General features: G+C 34.6%; 1 protein-coding gene across 21 annotated transcripts in view; it reads right to left on the bottom strand.

The window, feature by feature from the left end:
- Window positions 1–17,313, bottom strand: part of LOC132791599 (protein muscleblind) — a 135,344-nt gene extending 118,031 nt beyond the window's left edge. For 4 of the 21 annotated variants that reach the window (XM_060800589.1, XM_060800588.1, XM_060800585.1 and 1 more), the window contains exons 1-3: window positions 16,044–17,282; window positions 3,330–4,195; window positions 2,542–2,574 (exon numbers count right to left, since the gene is read on the bottom strand). In XM_060800589.1, coding sequence (XP_060656572.1) covers window positions 2,542–2,574; window positions 3,330–3,518 — 222 coding nt within the window. In that variant the 5' untranslated portion in view covers window positions 3,519–4,195; window positions 16,044–17,282. Of the gene's footprint in view, window positions 1–2,541; window positions 2,575–3,329; window positions 4,196–16,043 lie in introns of all 21 variants that reach the window. The other 17 variants (XR_009632918.1, XR_009632916.1, XM_060800596.1 and 14 more) reach the window with 14 other exon arrangements.
- Between the last annotated feature and the right edge of the window lie 2,092 nt (window positions 17,314–19,405).

Here is a 19,405-nt window from a genome sequence, read left to right on the forward strand (position 1 = left end):
AAAGAGGAGCGAACAAAACAAGAAGAAAAAAAAAAACGACAAAAAGAAAAGGAAAACTGTGCACGTCATGCGGCTGGGGCAGAAAAACTCGCTCAGCGAACCAAATTGCTTGGCAACTTTACTGCATAGTTAATTAATAGGATAACACAATTAATTTGTGGGCAATGAATGTCTGAGCTTTATTTACCAGTCCGACCGACCATGAGCAACAAAAACTTTCTCCCATAGCAACTGAAGGATATTTTTTTATACTATAAAACGTTCAGTATACCGAATATGTATGTGGTTGCCCCGCTGCCTTTCGCTTTTCATTTCCATCGCGCAGCTGTTACAGGGTTAAAGCTGACTCATCTTTTGACCACTTTATGTTATGTAGTTACTATCAAAGTCCAAGCCCAAGCCCAAGAACTTACTCAGCTGTGACTCAAATCCCCTAATTGGCGAAGGCTTTAGAGATTTAATGGCTACAACAAGATGGGGTAAATTAAGCTTACAAACTCACAATTGTGTATGGTCGGTGTCTGGAATTAATAATAATCTTCAGACAATATATTAAACATTTTACAAAATATTCACTCCGCTCGAAATGGGTTAAAATTGAGCTAAAGTCAAACCAGAAACAACTGAAAATCCTCGCTTTAAAGCCAATAGAAATTCTTTTATTAAAGTGTCTGTCAAAGTAAACAGAAAAAAAGAAGAAACAGGATGTGGACTATAGGACAATAGGCAGTGGCTCAATTAGGAAGGACTCCACTCTCATGCGGACAGGCGTGAAAAGTACAATAACTAAGAGGCACCCCAACAGCAGCAACAACAACAACAACAAGAACAACAACAGTAACAATAACAACGAACTACTTACAAACATCAGTTTTAACTATTGTTTGCACACTCAGCCAATCTCCCATCAGGAGAGCGAAGGACTCGAAGCTCGAAGGGACCCAGGAACTCAGTGCGGGGATGTGCTCGGAGAGATTCCCCACTCGATTCCTTCACGCTTTAAAGTTTTGTTAAAATAACAAAAGTCTCCGCCAGTCGCTACTGTCTACTCTTCGTTCTCTCTGCTCTCCGCTCTCCATTCTCCACTCGCCGCAGCCGTTAACCAAACAAGTGGCAACGACGGACACCTAAAAGGCGGCTACGAAATTTAGCAAGCATCATTTTTATTCCCTCGCAATTTTGGTGATGATGACGAACTTAATCACGATGATTATAATGATAATGGGGGCGGCATTTTGTCAATATTAAACACAAGTATAAGTAAAATACTTTGCTTCATGTTGCCATTTTACATAGTTGCTCCTCGTTCGTTGTTTGCGTTGACAACAATGTCCTCACCGAGACACACACACACACACAAAGGAAAAGCTTTTGGAAAGCAACCAAAAAAAAATTGGGAAACTTAATTTTTCCGCACATTGTCTAGATATTTTGTTTCAGCGTTGTTGTTTCTGACGCCACAGCGAATTTAGTCGTAATTCTAACGGAAAAAATCTGAGCTGCGTCGCAGTCATCGAAGTTCTTTTTTGCTATTCTGCTTCGCTTTTATACCTGCTATACATATCGTAGAAGGGTATCACATATTTTGATGGTAGTAATATAACGATATACGAAATACAGTTTTTGGTATATTTTAGTATATTCTGTATATAATTTTGACAATTTCTAAGCTCATATTTCCAAATTAGCAGTATATAAATATACGAAATAGGATATTTGGTGTATTTTAGTTTTTAAGTATATTATTTTGAAATATTTTTATGATATGTGCAAAATAGCAGCGAGTCAATATACGAAATACAGATTTTGGTATAATTTAATATTAATTATATATCAATATACGAAATACAGATTTTGGTATAATTTAATATTTTTTTGGTATATTAATTATATATCAATATACGAAATACAGATTTTGGTATAATTTAATATTTTTTTGGTATATCAATTATATATCAATATACGAAATACAGATTTTGGTATAATTTAATATTTTTTGGTATATTAATTATATATCAATACACAAAATACAGATTTTGGTATAATTTAATATTTTTTTGGTATATTAATTATATATCAATATACGAAATACAGATTTTGGTATAACGTAGTATTTTTCTGGTATGTGAACAATGTAACATATTTGACGATTCTACCATTTTTGCATTGTTTTGTATTTACTTCGAATGGTTAGCGGGTATCTTTCAGTCGAGCACACTCGACTGTTGCTTTGTTACTTGCTTCGTTTTTGGCTCCACTAGGAGGCTAATTTACACAGTTTCACTTTTTTTCGGCTGCCTACAGAAGAGGAAAATTTCAATATTGCATGGTAAAAGGGACATCGAAAAAGGACACATCGAAATGGGCATTGAATGGAGTGGAACTGTTCAATGAACAGGACTTTGTTGGATGCGAGTTGGGCACGACTTGAATGGCAAAAAGGAAGAACGAATTTTGTATATTGTATATTGTAAAAGTACACATAGTAATAATAAAGTAATTATACTACGTTGCAAAGTGTTATTAATATTTTAGGTTTACCTTGAAGTTATCCATGTCTAATTGAAGCGTCGCCTAGAATCACTCAAATGTGACATTAAATTATTTATTTGTTTATTTTACTTAATCGATTCGTTTCGTTCGTTTTCAATTAGTTATATATAATTTGTATTACATCCCTGGAATAGTGCAATATACTGGCAATCTCTGATGTTGCGCTTTGTCTACTTCGAACACAACTCCAACAAAAAAAAAAAAAAAAAAAAATAGAAAAAATCATTCACATTCAAGCGTTGAGCCTGCTACGCTTAAGGTGAAAGCTCGTTGGAAGCTCATTCGCACAATGCAGTGTTGGTTATAAGGCAGTTAAATATATATAGTATAATAATAGGCGACACTCAAGCGGGGCGAGTGGTTCAGAGAGAAAGACAGAAAGCATCCACTAAGCTTCAGCTATACTTAGATAAAAGCTCAAACAAAAAATATATATAAAAGGTAAGCACAAAAGCACATACAGCAGAAGCGCAGCGAGATCAGTAAATACTTGATCGGGCTTGTCCTCAGATGCAATTTGATAGATGGCTGGAAGGTTTTTGGTCTTACACAGAGAGAAGGTAAGGGGAGGCAAGGATATACATATACATATAGTATTTGAGTCATGATGGATTACAGATTAAAGAGTACAAGTAAAAGCTTACAAGCTACATTCCATATTCTTGGACACGATAAAAGCAAAGTTGTGGTGGTTGTTTGGTAATGAACTCATGTGTTTTAGTTTACTTTGGTATAAGGTATATTTCGATACTTGGGAGACTGGACGGGATACTGACCTTGATACTATCGTAGCAAGCGGTGACCTTGCCGTTCTGCACCTCAACATTGGCCGGGGGATGGGCGAACTTGCACTCCGTATCCTGACGCGAGCATTTGTTGCGCTGAAACTCACGGCAAACCTCCAATTGCAGCCAGCGCGAGTCCTTGCCATTGAGCAGGCTGTTCATGTTCACCACGTTGGCCATTGCAGCAGCGGTAGTAGTAGTATAATATGCGGTATGTGGTACTAGTTTAAACTATATATCTATATATATATAGAGTATAGTATATAGTAGTAGTAGTATGTATATCTTTTATCGATTAGCTGGGGATGCTTTATAGATAGCTTATCTGGCGACTAGATGTGTTGTGTTGTCTTGCGCGTTTACTGTATGACGTTGGCTTTCAAATATATTTATACGTATATAATATATTATTATTGTTATAAGTGTTAGACTTTGCGATTCGCTTCTGGTTCACACAAAAATTCAACAGCTCTTAGCACAGAGCACAGCACCTATGTATAAGGTATACAGATCAATGTAGCATAAATAATAGCGTATTTTTTGCTGCTGTTTTATTTTTTTGGTATTCTTTTTTTTTTTATTTGAGGATTGCAAAGCTGGGGGATAGCTGATAGTTGATAGCTTGGGTACTTAAAGCCTTTCCTGGCCAAGAGTTGGGGTTTTTTTTTTTGTTTTTTTGTAATTTTGATTGGAACGACCGTTTATATAAATATATATAGATACGTATTATGTATTTTGCACATACGCTGCTATAACTTCATTGATTTTGTTTTTTTGTTTTTTTGTTTTTTGCAAGTTTAGCGGCTTTATGTTTTGGGTAAGCTTTCTTTATTGAGCATACGCTGATTTTACATTATCTGAAATGAGAATAGAAAAGAGAAATAGACGTTTAGGCTTATACCAAATACTTGGTTCATTGCAGAAGTATTGAAATATCGTACAAATCGTTAAATAATTGACCAGAACACACACTGGGATGGACAGAAAGAGGCAGATCAAATATGCTATAGTGCGACAGAGACAGAGACAGAAGACAGCGCATTTTATGCATATATTTAAATACTAGATATAGTATATTAAAATACCATATGCACGAGTGAGTATAAAGTGTGAGTGTAAGTGTGATTGGACATGATGGTTAAATGTGTTTATTAGTAGCACGCAATTATTAAGAGCATTTGTTATTCGAATTCAGTGTGATAAAAAAAAAAATGTGTTAGGTGTTTGTTAAGCTTAAAAAGTGTTTGCCATGTTTCCATAATTTTCTAGTATTTTGTATTTATCGCTAACCTAACTTAAAAAGGTAACTACAACATAAAAGAATATGCATTTAATGCTATAAAGTCCGCACAGTGCTCGCTGCTCATTGCAAAATTATAGCATAAATATATATATATATATGTATATAGTAACAGAGCATCTTGCAGCCACAATAATGCGAAGCCCGCAGCCCACAGCCTATGGAGCAATTTCCATTCAAGACACGGTTCATATTTAGGAAAACTACAAATAAAGTGCGTTTTTGGTTTTTTTTCGTTTTTCGTATTTCCATTGGGATTGCCTTTCTCATCTGCATTTTGGATTTGTAGCATTCAAATACAACAATCAAAAATAATTATACAAAACTAAAAACTAATGCATTATTTTTTCATATAATAGCAGAAGCAACATAGACAAATAGATAATAAAATAAGAGACACATATACATATGTAGATAGTAGACCGCGGGGGAACTGGAGTTTTGTTCACTTTTGTTGATGGCATAACTAGAGCAAGTTTAATTGATTGCACGGCAAATGGCTTATAGAGATTATATTGTATGCTTTCGATTTCATATTTCATATTTCTATCGTATTTCTACGCGTCCTTAGCAAAAGCGAATAGAAAGAATTCAACGCACTTACCGCTCTCTGATTTATTGAGTTTAACGATTTTTGTTTAATGAATTTTTACATTTCAACAAATACTGTACTGTAAAAAACTGATATTAGTAAGATGTTAACTTTGACACGTAATAAAATTCATTTTGTTATTGTGTAAATTAAAATACTTATGGAAGCAATGCTCTCGCGCCAATATTTATTTATATCATATACTATGTGGCATATACTAAGAAAACCCACAAATGATTCAATCATCGATGACGCCACACAAATTTAACGTTTAGCGTTTGATATTCTGCTTTTTGCCTGGCTTTCTATCTTGTTTGATTGTTTTATCTCTCTCTCTCTCTCTCTCATTTTGGCATTTTACTTATTGTTGTCATAAGGCACACAATCTTATCTTATCAACCGCGTACATGAATCAATTTTTTCATTCAAAAGCAAACCGAAACAATTTAATGATGTTTGAGAAATCAAAAACGAATATAAATGTATAGAGTCAAGTACTTGATTATTTCCAAATAATTTGATGTAACTCAATTTGATTGAAAGCTAGAAATAACCAAATATAATTTCATAAATATAAATATAACAGAAAACTATGAAATGATTGAAATCATTTTCAGATTTGCCCACACAGAACCTTGAACAACATTCGAATGTGCAATATCTAAATAGAGTATTTTAAATTTCCTACCAAATTCCATAATGTGCTATCTTGGCCTGGCCTTTTTCCTATCTTTTAGTGTGCCAGATATACACACTTGTTAGTATTTATATAGTATATAATGCCAATACATTTACAGTAAATTATCTACGGGCTATTTTCGAAAGATAAAAACAAAAGCAAATGCCATTAAAAATAGAAATGAAGAACAAAACGCATTTATAAATTTATAAATTTTGTATATATTTCAACTTGTTGCTGCTGCTGCTGTCCGCATAGACAATCTGCGGATATAAAACTTTGTATACTTGTCCGAGAGTCTCTGTCTCTGAAATGCTGTTGAGGTCGGTTTTGCATGATGTCAGCTGCAAATTGCTTTTCCGTATTTCAAGTTGATATCCAACTTGGATACCCAAAAAAAAAAATAAATAGTCAAGTGTGAAAGCTACAGTCGAGTTTGCAAGACGTTGCGATACCCTTAACTTGTATTGAGACTAGGTTACTTGCAGTATTTAACGACTTGATCACTACACGAAAACATACCACAGTAAAATATACCACACAGTACTCCATATACTAAACACGGTCACATCGTTAGACGAAACTATAGAGCAGTGAAGTATCTGTGACAAATTTAAACGAGTTGCTCACTGAAAAAAAATATACCACAGTAATATACCACACAGTACTCAATATATGGTCACATTGTGAGACGAAGCTACAAAATTGCTAAAGATTCTTTTACTACACAAAAAATACCACAGTATAATACTATATACCACACAGTATTCAATATACTTAACACGGTCATATTGCTAGACGATTCTACATAACTGCTAAAGTTTCTTTGAAAAGTTCAAACGACTTGACTACTACACAAAAAAATACCACAGTATATACCAAACAGTATTCAATATACTAAACACGGTCATATTGTTAGGCGAAGCTACAAAACTGAAAAAGTTTCTTAAACTTGTTTAAACGACTTCATCATTTCACAAAAATATACCTCCATAAAATATACCTCGGAGTACTCAATATACTAAACATGGTGACATTGTGAGATGAAGCTACAGAGCTGCTAAAGATTCTTTGACAAGTTTAAACAACTTGATTACTACTCAAAAAAAATACCAAAGTATAATATACCACACAGTATGCAATATACTAAACACGGTCATATTGTTAGGCAAATCTATAGAACAGAAAAATTGTCTTCGACAAGTTTTACATCCCATCGCAACCAAAAATGTTGTGATCAGAATATATAGTATATATAATTTATTTCCTGTTGACACAAAGATATAATACCCTGCTTCCCTTTGCGCAGCGGGTGTACAAAACACTAAATAAAACGTATAAATTCTAAATTAATTTCTTAGTGGATTTTTCAAAAAGAAAAAAGCGTTGTTGTTGATATGTGTGTGGGTTGCAGCTAATGTTTATAGCGTGTATTTAAATAATTCCTGTACGTCTCTCTATTTATTTTTTTTTTGGTTTTTTTGTTTTTGGTGAGAACTGAGAAACATTTTCTAGTCCCACTCACACATTGAACATCTTTTGAGCTACAACCATCACCCACACATGGAAGAAGTACCGACCAGAATGTGGATAAAATATATATAGTTATTCACACATCTATATATACGTATATATACAGATTACGATACACATCTAATGCTAGGCATATAGTCGTGTCATTGACGCAGTTCTGGATACATGGGCAACGAGTGAAAATTTATGGGCAGAGGCGAGCGAATGTAGTGTGGAAAGCGTTTACAAAAATAAACTTGCCCCCGCAAACTAAGTGCCGAATGTGGGCCAAAAACAATCGAAGCGATTTTCAGCGATTTATCGATTCTCGATGACATTAACATCCGCTTCTGAGTGACCTACAAACATCCTTCAACACATGCTCGTAATTATTGAAAATATGCATTATGTGCACTTGTATAGAATTTATTGCTAATTGAGTCTGTACTGCAATTAACACAATCATTTTATTTGAAATGTGCTTCCAACGAAATATATAAATAATATCAAAATTAGTTTTAAAAGCGAAACAAGAAGATGCAAATTGATTTAGACGCAGACTACAAATTCATTAAATCCAAAAAAAGAAACCAAACGAGTTCCACAAGTTTTTTTTTTTGGTCAGGTATTAAATTTTGTGAACGCTTTTTTTTATTCAGCTGTGAAGGTTAAACGCAAATGCTAAACACCAAAGAGTGAGAGAAGGAGAAAGACAAAGAAAGAGACAGAGAGAGAGAGAGGAAGAGAGTTCCATCTGCCGCTAATACTAAACATTGAAATCGAAAACTGTTAGTTTTTCATAAACAGTTAGCACAATCGCCAAATATTTGCCCATGATACATACTCGACATTGTATTTATATATTTATCGAAGCTGTTCTAACAAGTTCACACAAAGAAAACAGAAGCAACCGCAAAGCAGCTGCTGAAATGAATCGAAAATTGTTTCGCATACGAGGACAATTAACCGGTAATAATTTCTACAAAAGGTCTTGGGTCACTCAGATGACGTCACAACTCAAGTTTGTGGTCAGAAATCAGAGTAAAAAAATGCTTGAATTTATATTGCAAACAAGAGCAATATTATTCTGAGTGATTTACTTGGAATTTAGACTGCTAAGAATTGTCCCGAAATATATAAAACAAACTTTCTCTATCAACCAACTTCATAACTTGTCTCGCTTAACCCGCATGCCCCACTTGTTATTATTGAGAACGCTCAGCTGATAAGGCGGCCCCTCGCTTCTTTTCGCTCCTCGCTCTTCGCTTACGCCATTCACTAACAATTCACAGTTTGCTGTAAAAAGTCGTATATATGTTATATATATATTTTCATATGTATATATACTTTAATGGCCAAACGATATGTGTATTGTAGTTTAGATATGCACACAGTATGTATATTTCTCTTCACAGTTCTCGAACCGCATTGGCAAATGATTAGCTGGCGGGTCGAAGCTCCAGGCGCAACCATAAAGCTGAGTAACAATGCTATTGCAGGTTTCCGAATAGCCCCTATGCGAAAAGTTGCTCCGAGAGACTCGTTGACTGTTGACAGTTTTGCTCTCGGCTATTTTTAAAGCCCTCACATAATCGCAACAAGCGCGTAATAGCAACAAAAATGGGAAACCTATGAGGCAAATGCCGTGTGGCAACTCAGGCAAGAGGCACGCAACACGCTCTCTGAGTTGGAAGCCGTAGCAAGGCGATAGGTGGGTCGGTCAGTAACCGCTTTTGTTGTAACAGTATACAACATAAGCTCTGAGACTAAGTGAACCCACCGACCCACCTTAGTATGACACATATATTAAACGAAGCGCCCATAAAAAAAAATAATAGTAAAATGTGAAAGCAAAATGCAAACGCGAACGCAAAAAGCTCAAACATCGAAGCCCCTGAAGAAAGGGCGTGAGGAAAACTCGACACTCGAGCTTCGGCTTCGACTGGCTGCTATCAATAAATGCGATTAGATAAAAGTTAAACACCAGAGCTTATACTCGTATGGCTGCCGCAATAGACTGAACGGAGAATTGAGAATTCTCCCCTCTTCTCTCTTTCACAACATCTGATAAGCAACTTAAAGCAAAACACTCGATTCTCTATGCAATGTAGGAAACCATACTCTATAAATGGCAACTGATAAAATGTTATGTGACTCAGGTACACAATCATCATCATCATCATCATCATCATTATATTACTGCTCCTCCTCATCAACGTCATCTTAAAGTGTTTCCCTTTTTGGGGGCCTGAACTCGCAGGTGACATTTCGTGGGCATAGCTTGTTGTGAGTCACTGTAGCATAACTAAATATTCGGTTGACTTTAGGCTAATTAATTCTGATTGTCATTCATTGACATGCATAATTAATTTCGCATCTCACAAAGCGTAGGCTGCACTAAAATCTCTCGAAAACTTGTCAGGCTATAACGTTATGTCAAATCTCTTTGTGTCGCTGACTGATTTCTTGACGTCTATTAGATTTAACCGCTACAACGTTGCAGAACGGTGAATTTAACGTTTAAGTTTTCAAATTTAAAAAATTATTCAGTATTATACATATATTTCTTTTTTTAATGGAATGTTTCTATGATGATCAGGTTTAAAAATGTTCTTTAACAATTTTTTTGCTTCGATTTTTCTAATTTTAAGAAATTATATGACTATGACTATTATTCTTACTATGATTTTATTTATTTTTTTTTTAAGATTTATAAAATTTGTTAAGTATAAAATATTTTTATTATTTTTATAGTGAGATGTTTTTGTGACGATTCAGATTTTATGTTATTTAAGTGTTATTTTTTTTTAATTCAAGATTTTTAAAATTTTAAAATATAAGATTTTTGTAACTAAATAGGTAGTATTTTTTTGTTACTTTTATTATATTTTCATATAATATTTTTTTATTCTTACTATGATTTTATTTATTTTTAAGATTTACAAAATTTGTTAAGTATAATATATTTTTATTATTTTTATAGTGAGATGTTTTTGTGATGATTCAGATTTTATGTTATTTAAGTGTTATTTTTTTTTAATTCAAGATTTTTAAAATTTTAAAATATAAGATTTTTGTAACTAAATATGTTGTATTTTTTTTTTATTTTTATTATATTTTTAAATTATATTATATTATTTACTTTTTATTATATATTTTGTTTTTATTTAAGGTTATATTTTTTATAACTGTTCATTATGTTCAGATTTTAGGTTCTACTTTAACCATTTTTTTATTTTTTGGTATTTAGTCATTCGAAAGTCGTTCAGCATTTGCGTTATGAATAAATTGTATTAAGTTTCTCGCACACACAAAAGTGTTTGATCAATCAATAGATTTGCCTTATATAGTCACTAAACTGGAAGAAACCAATAAAACGTGCCAAAAGACTTATGAGCTTTGATGGAGTGAAGCGTAAAACTCTTGGAAATGCAAATTTCTGGGCGTTTTATAATTCGATATTGATTTCCTAATGTACTTCTGTCAATTGAGCAATTCGAAATTGTTTATATTCATCATATCAATTGTGTAACTGTGAAATATCGTTTTGAAAATTATATGAAATGTGCTTTGGCTTTTAATTAATTCAATGGTAGAGGTTTATCTGTATTCTGACTATTTCGAATTGCAATCAGTTGAAATAATTAATTAGAATTCAATCATTGGGGGCAGGAAGCTCACACTAATGTTGCACAGATAAATAAACAATCTAATCGGATGATATTCTAAATTCAAATTGATATATTCGAAATAGTCTTTTGATATTTCCATTTGACACGTTTCTCAATTAGTAAAATGCACAAAACACAAAACAAATATTCAAATTCAGCTACTGAATAAGTATTTTCAAGGCAGCTAATTATATCAGAGTCTAAAATCTGTTTTGGAGGCGCAAACACACACACAAATAACATCTGAGAAAAGAGCAAAACAACTCTGAAGAGAGGGAAAAAAGAGTCGAACGCTTATTTCGTCTCTCGCCTCTTTTAAAGTCTTATGAAACATGTAGTCATATAATTAATTTCGGCATATTCATAAACTTTGCTTATCTAAAAACACTTTCACGCACACAAAGGCAACGCAAGAGAGGAAGCGGAAAAAAGAAGAAACTGAGAGAATGAGAGAGGGATTTTGAAAAGAAGAGCGTAAAGAGAGAGCGGCATAAATTTGAAATGAACAAAATTGTGAATACATTTTAGCCTAATGTGTTTCTTCTATTTTTTGCATGTGCACAATACATTTTAATAGTAATAATCTGTTATGTAAAAATAGCCAAAACACATTCTCTGGAAAGTGAAGAAATAAATAAGAGAGAGAGCGAGAGCGAGAGCGAGACAGCGAGCAGCAGCAAATGAAATTAAACTCTGAACTAATTTGTTTAAACAGCTTGCAGACAGCAGACGCAATGCTTATTGACCCAGGCAGCCAACTAACTGCCCAAGAGAAAAGGTTAAACAATCAATTTCTCTTTCAATTGATCTCAATTTAGCATTGAATCGGTACAGCGAGGGGGTTAAGGCGACAGCCGTCCCGCATTGAATACGCTGCACCAGCCAAGGGTTAACGTTGCACTTCTTATGTAAATAAGGTTGTTGTTGTTGTTGTTGCGTTGTGTTGTGTTGTTGATGTCACAGATTGCAACGCCTGCCAACAATTTCATGCACGAAAAACTTATTTTCGGTGGCGACGTTTCCAAAATACAGAAAGAACCGTTATGTCTGTGTACCATGGGCGAAATGATGATGGCCCAAAAGGCGGCTGCTGCTTCTGCTTCTGGCTGCCAATGAAAACTGGGGGATTGGGGCTCTTGGACAACAACGCGATGCGACACACAGCTGCGGATACATTCAGAAATGTACAACAGCTGTCGTTGTTAGTATGATAGAAACGGGACACGAAGAGAGACAAAGAGAGAGAGATGCGTTCGTTAAATTTCATATTTCTTTTTAAACAAATACTAGTAGAATCCGAATTTAACTCTCGATTAATGCAAAACTAAATAAAATAATCTTTTTTTCTTTTCATTTCCAGATGCGTTGAAAAGTAAAAAGAAAATACACAAAAACAACAACAACAAAAAAACAAGAAAAAGAAAAACAATATTCAGCATTCAACATTCACGTCTACTATATAAACTCTTTTGCTGCCACGCCGTTGAGAGGCAAAATTTTGTGATATTTTTAGAAACGAACGAGCACATGTTTCAAAATATCAAATCAAAAAGCATACAACGAAAATTTGAAAGAAAAAAATATAAAAATAAAAATGATTAAGAAGGAAACAGCACATGAATATGAGAGAAACAAAATGTTTATGTACCAAAAACCGAACCAGAAAAAAAAAAGCGGAACACAAAAACAAAAAAACCAAAAACTCTCGACAAGGCGAACATTGATATTAAACGACTGCTGCAGTTCCAAATTGAATTGGGAATTTAGAACTTTTGTGGATTTGATCAAGAAATATTTATCTGAGAAACATTGCATTTGAATTCCGCAATATCATAACGTGGGAACTTGAAAGTATTTCCATTCGTTGTACAATTATTTCGCATTATTTCACTTCACGCTTTCAGATTATTTCTTTCACGTTTAATAAGATAACATAATTAAAGTATCTATTGAATTTCTTGTAAGTGAAACCTTTGATAACTCTTTTTTTTACTACTATTTATAGGAACAATATTAATATTCAATCCTTAAGTATATATCATGGGAATATTATAATATGCCAACTAACTTTTGAAGATATATATATATATTTATTTATTATTTCCTTTCATTAGGATTTCTTTTTACAAATTGACATCTTGGCAACTTTTTGATGACCGATGAAAAGTTTTTTTTTATTATTATAGAGAATATATTCTTGAAAAAACATCAGCTCATATATGTTAACTAACTTTTGAAGATATATATATAAATTTTATTATGTATTATTTCCTCTCATTGGAATTTCTTTTTGCAACTTCTGTTATCACCATTGTAACTCCAACCAATGACAATTTTTTTTTTATTATTATAGGTAACATATTCTTGAAAAACCTCAGCTTATATCATAAGAATATTTTAATATGCTAACTAACTTTTATTTATTATTTATTATTTGCTTCCATTGGGATTTTTTTTTTCAAATTGAGCCAACTTTTTGCAACCAATGAAAAGTTTTTTTTTTTTTATTATTATAGAGAAGATATTCTTGAAAAACATCAGCTCATATGTTATTATAATATGTTAACTAACTTTTAAAGATATGTATATTTATTTATTATTTCCTTTCATTCGGATTTCTTTTTGCAATATCTCTGACCTCTCTGACAACTTTTTGCTCTGCACTCATCGCTGTTGGCGCATCATTCCAATTGCATTTTTAAATGTCGTCGTTGGCACTTGAAAATTCCGAAAAATTTGTCCAGTGACTTTCATGTTTTTTTGAGCCGAGCAAAGGCGGCGAAGACAAAACGCTGAAGCTGCTATCGATGTATGTAGGGTTACATACAATATACTATATTTATTGACGTAGGGAGTGTGAGAGTTGACGTGAGAGAAGAGAGAAGCAAGACACCAGAGAAGAGATCAACGAGACGCAAAAAGCCCCAAATGCGATTGCCGACCAATATTTTGTCGAGAGTTTGGCATGACTTTTTGGGCGAAAAATCGAATCGATTAGTCATGCCAAGTCCTCAGCCTTCAGTTTTGGTTTCCGAGCGCAAAAGTCTTGGCCTCACCTCTCACATTTTAGTTGAGTTTTTTTTTTTTTTTTTTTGGTTTTCGTGGTGTTTGGGGTTCATTGTGTGAGCTTTTGTTGAAGTTGTTTTTTTGGTACTTTGGAGTTGTTTTTTTTTTTTTAAAGCGAATGACTTGTCAGTGGCGTTTGTAAGACGAATATCGACATTCAACAGAGACATGGCAATTTATGTGGCATTTTCCAAGCGATTTCGTTGCTTCATTTATTAAATTTTGACAGTTGCTTTTCGTAAGGTTTTCGGTTTGTTTGCTGTTTGTTTTGTAACCAAAGAAAAAAGAGTGTCAATCATACAATCATTCACACAACTCTTGCTTTCTTTTTTAGCTAATACGATTGCAATTCTATGCAAAACAAATTCCAAAACATAAACCAACTCTATATTAATGACGTAAGTAAGAAATGTTGCTCGATAATCAATTTTAAACTGATTCCGAAACTGGGGACCAAAGTCTCCAAAAAAGTAAGAGTGTCAATCATACAATCATTCACTCAACTCTTGCTTTCTTTTTTCTTTTTTTTGTCGCTAATACGATTGCAATTCTATGGAGAACAAATTCCAAAACATAAACCAACTCTATATTAATGACGTAAGTAAGAAATGTTGCTCGCTAATCAAGTTAAAACTGATTCCGAAACTGACGACAGAAGTCTCGAAAGAAGAAAGAGTGTCAATCATACAATCATTCACTCAACTCTTGCTTTCTTTTTTCTTTTTTTGTCGCTAATACGATTGCAATTCTATGGAGAACAAATTCCAAAACATAAACCAACTCTATATTAATGACGTAAGTAAGAAATGTTGCCCGATAATCAAGTTAAAACTGATTCCGAAACTGGGGACCGAAGTCCCCAAAGAAGAAAGATTGTCAATCATGCAATCATTCACTCAACTCTTGCTTTCTTTTTTAGCTAATACGATTGCAATTCTATGCAAAACAAATTCCAAAACATAAACCAACTCTATATTAATGACGTAAGTAAGAAATGTTGCCCGATAATCAAGTTTAAACTCGAGCCGATTCCGACAACTGAGGACAGAAGCCCCCGGCTTTAAGAAAAAAAAACGTGACTTTTCATAACAAACAGAAAACAGAATGAGGGGGTTAAAAAATATCTTGTGCTTAAATCTAGCGCAAAATAAAGTAAGAAGAAGAGGGAGTGGGAGAGGGAGGAGTAGAGGCAAGACGAATTTGTTGCCTAGGCCTTGTCTGGCATTAGGAATAAAAATTGCTAAATTTGCATTAAATTTAAGCATGATTTGCGTTTGTGTTTGTGTGTGCTGTATAAAGTAAATGTGGGCGTCGTTATACATGTATGAGTTTTGTTGGAGGAGCTTGTGGGGCCCCAACTTAAAATTCTCGACAGTTTCTAGAGCGCTTCATACACGAAGTTATGTCAGAAATGGAAGTTTTAATACGTAAACACTCGTAATACACGAGATTAATTAATCACCAAAGTTCAGAGACTTATAGAGATGACTTCATACAAACATCTTTATAAGTCTAATCATTATTCGTTTGCACTAATTGTGGATAGCGATTTTTAGGTAACTTTTGCAAATTATATTTTGTTGCTGATCACACAAAAAATACATTTTAATGGTCTGCGGTTCATTGGCCTTGGCCACAATGACCATAACTTGGAGCGATAAAGTATTTAAAATCTATAAGAAATTGTCAATATATAATAATCAAGTGGTCATTAAGATTTGTGAATACTTCATTCAGCCTTCAAATTGATGACGAAAAATATCCTAACTCGTATGAAGTACATTAAATAAATATTTAATGTTGAAAGTTTCCTTGGAATGTCAAGTAGTCGAAAAATAAAATACTAACATAGCTGGTACAAATATCTTATAAACTAGATAAACACCTTGTGCTACAGCTGATGGGGAGAGGGGGGATGTTCATTTAGTTGTTGCTGTTGTTGAGGCTGCTTTTGTTTATTTTCTTGTTTGTTTGTTTGTTGTTGATGCAAACACACTCATACACAAAACTCACACGTCTTTGTAGTTGTAGCTGTAGCTTTTTCTGTTGTCGTTGCTGTTGCTGATGTGGTTGTTGTTGTTGTTATTGTCGTTGGAGTAATTTTCAACTTCTTTTGCGTTGTTTGTTTGCACGCGCACAGCTGAGAGAGCAAAAGAAGCGAACGAAGACGTAATGGCAACTGACGAAAAAGACGCGTTTTGCTTTTGTTTTTGTTTTATTTTTTCTTTTTTGGTTTTCTTTTGTGGCGTTACTTTGACTTTGCTGACTTTGCAGTTGCTGCCGCTGCTGCTGCTGCTGCTGTTATTATTGTCGCTTCTTTAGCCTTTTATTGCGCGGGCGTTGTTGTGGTTGTTGCTGTTGTTGTTGTTGTTATTGTGATGGCTGCCGATACTGATGCTGCTGTTGCTGCCTGACGTGACGTGACGTCATTAATATGCCGGTAGGTAGAAATATATGTGTGTATGTGGATGTGTGTATGCAGAAAAGCTTTAACACTTCCTTAACACCGGATTACTGGACACTCGAACTTTGCGATTTTATTTCTGACTGACACAAGAAGAGACACGCACACTGAGAGAACGAGCACGAGATTGACAATGATGAGAATGAGACACGTTCACAGGCGGACACAGCCGCACACACACACATGCACATGTGAGGAGGAGAGGAGTAGACGTCAAAATTGACAGGCAATTCGCCGCTTGCTCTGTTGATAAAAAATACGAGATATTTTTTGTTGACAGCTGTTTGTTGCTGTTGCGCGCGCGATTTTCACTGTTTGTTCGTTACTCCTTGTAATAATGTTGCATAATTTATGCGTATTTTTAACTGTTTTTACTTGATTTGTTTTGCTTCTCTTTCATACTTTGTTTGCAACACTTCGATTTATTGTTATTGTTACGGAATAAGGCAACTCTGCACGAACGATACAATTTGACAGTTGATTCACGATTTATCGATATACTGTTTTCTTTTAATTTTGTTTTTCTTTTTTTTAGTATAATTTATTGGTGTGTTGTTGCTATTAGATTTCACACAGAAGAAATTCTTATAATCAAAATTGTATCAACAAAATGCGCCACACACGTCCGCCTTGCTCGGTGTTGCTTTTACTTCTGTTTGCTGGCTGTTATGCCGCTGTTATGCACCAAAAATTCCAATCAGCAGCTAGCAGCCACAAAGGGAGCAACTCTCTCTTACGCTCTTTCCATGCTATCGCGTCGCGACATCGGCTGTTGTTGTTGCTCAGCACTGCTGAGCTGTGCTACTCTGCTCTGCGCTGCGCTGCTCTGCTCTGAGTCAGTGGCGGCTGTTGTTGTTATTGGTTTATGCCGCTGGAGTTTTTTGTTGTTGAGTGAGCGAGCCAACGACAGAACGAGACGACGACAAGCGAGAGAGCTGTTAACATTGAGCTCATATCGTTTGAGCACTTTCCTGTTGAGTCTCTCAAATATGTTTTGAGTGTTTTTCAACTTATGTTGAGCGCTTGACTTTCAATACATGGGGTTAATAGAAACTGTCTTGGCAATTCAGTTAGGGTTAAGTAGCCGAAATTGCATTGAGTGTTGAATTAAACTTAAACAGCAAATTGAAACAATTAAAACTCGTTTTAAATTTGTATATACTTGCTTGTAATGACATTTATTTTGCCTCGCGTCTGAATATTTTAAATATCCTCAAAGTCACCTTCAAATTGGTCAAATTTGTTCATAATATCCGAACTGAATGCACATTAAAATCGACTTGCAACCCAAAAATAGCACAAATGACTGAAAGTATCATTTATTTTTGGTGTTTTGGTGCATAGAAATTTTGACATTTCTATGTCATAAATTTGGCATCTTCACCGCCCAACGTATTTTTATTTGGTCGTGTTAGAGGCGGGCAACTATCGATAGTTGTTTTATTCGATAGATGTCTGTGGGCTCGTAAGAATTTGAATAATCGTCGATTAGAGAAATTATATTTAAGTTTGATCGAAAAAAGAGATTGAGTGGGCTGCATTGTAAAAAGTGTCTTTAAAGAATTGAATCCATTATAATTAACACCTAATCGATATTTCTCCCCCACAAAGAACAAGTCCTAGTAGGAAGTGTAATAAAAAAAAACACACACACAAACACACTTATTGAGGTTTTAAAAAGGTGAATGTATATACATAATTGGATTAGAAAAGCAACAACAAGAAGAGATCTAAAAAAAAAACAAAAGAGGGGCAGAAGAAGAAAAGCCGCACGCGATTTAAAGAGCAGTCGCAACAACAACACAACAGAGGCAATGTGAAAGCAGGCGAAATAGAATACAAAGAGAGCTCCAGCAAAGTCAAGTCAGAGCGAGATCGAACGCCCCCGCAATGATTTTTAGTGCTGTTGCTGCTGCTGCTGTTGCTTTTCTAGTTTCATTATTATTATTATTAGAAGTTTCTTCTAAACATGCACGCATATACATATCTGTGTCTGTATGTGTGTGTGTGTGTGTGTGTGTCTGCGCTATTTTTAAATAAAAAACGTTTGGAAATTTAAGTTCGCTGTGGCGGACCACATGGAAGCTGGGCGGGCAACGGAATGAGACGGCTGCTGCTCGAGGGCAAGTGAAAGGTTTTTGTCTCACTCTCTTGGTCTTTGCTGTGTACATGCAAGCATATGGATATGTATGTGTGTGTAGCAAAAGCTCAAATGCAACTCGACATTTCAATGCATTGCCACCCATACACACATATTTATTTTCCGCATACGTATGCGTGTGTGTGTGTGTCGTAGGCCACCTATGCACTCTTATTCATTATGCAAATCGAAAGAAAAAATAAAAGAGAGCGAAGATTTTTGTTATCCCACTTTTGTTGCTGGGCACATGCCATGAGAGCAAACACACACACACACACCTATGCACGCAAGCACATGCATAGAAAGTGGAGTACAATGGAGCGCCTCAGACTCAAAAGCATTCAATGCAGACACACTAACACACATGCGCTCTTTTTTTTGGAAGCTGCTTGTCCAGGCAGCAAAGCTGTTCAGACGATTCGATTTCAAGATCAATTGCCAAAAGTATTTCTGGAATAACTGGGTTTTAACTGGTTTGCCTCCGTGCATTCAAGATGTGAGATTTTGTGAAAATAAAAATCAAATAATGATACGATAATTTCTATATTATATCGCTATCACCAACATTTGATTATAAGGATTTTCTTCAAACTACAAAAACGCCCACCAACTAATAATCATTTACCACAAATTTGTCGGCTGT

Source organism: Drosophila nasuta, chromosome 3, assembly GCF_023558535.2.
Source record: "Drosophila nasuta strain 15112-1781.00 chromosome 3, ASM2355853v1, whole genome shotgun sequence".
NCBI classification, from domain to species: domain Eukaryota; kingdom Metazoa; phylum Arthropoda; class Insecta; order Diptera; family Drosophilidae; genus Drosophila; species Drosophila nasuta.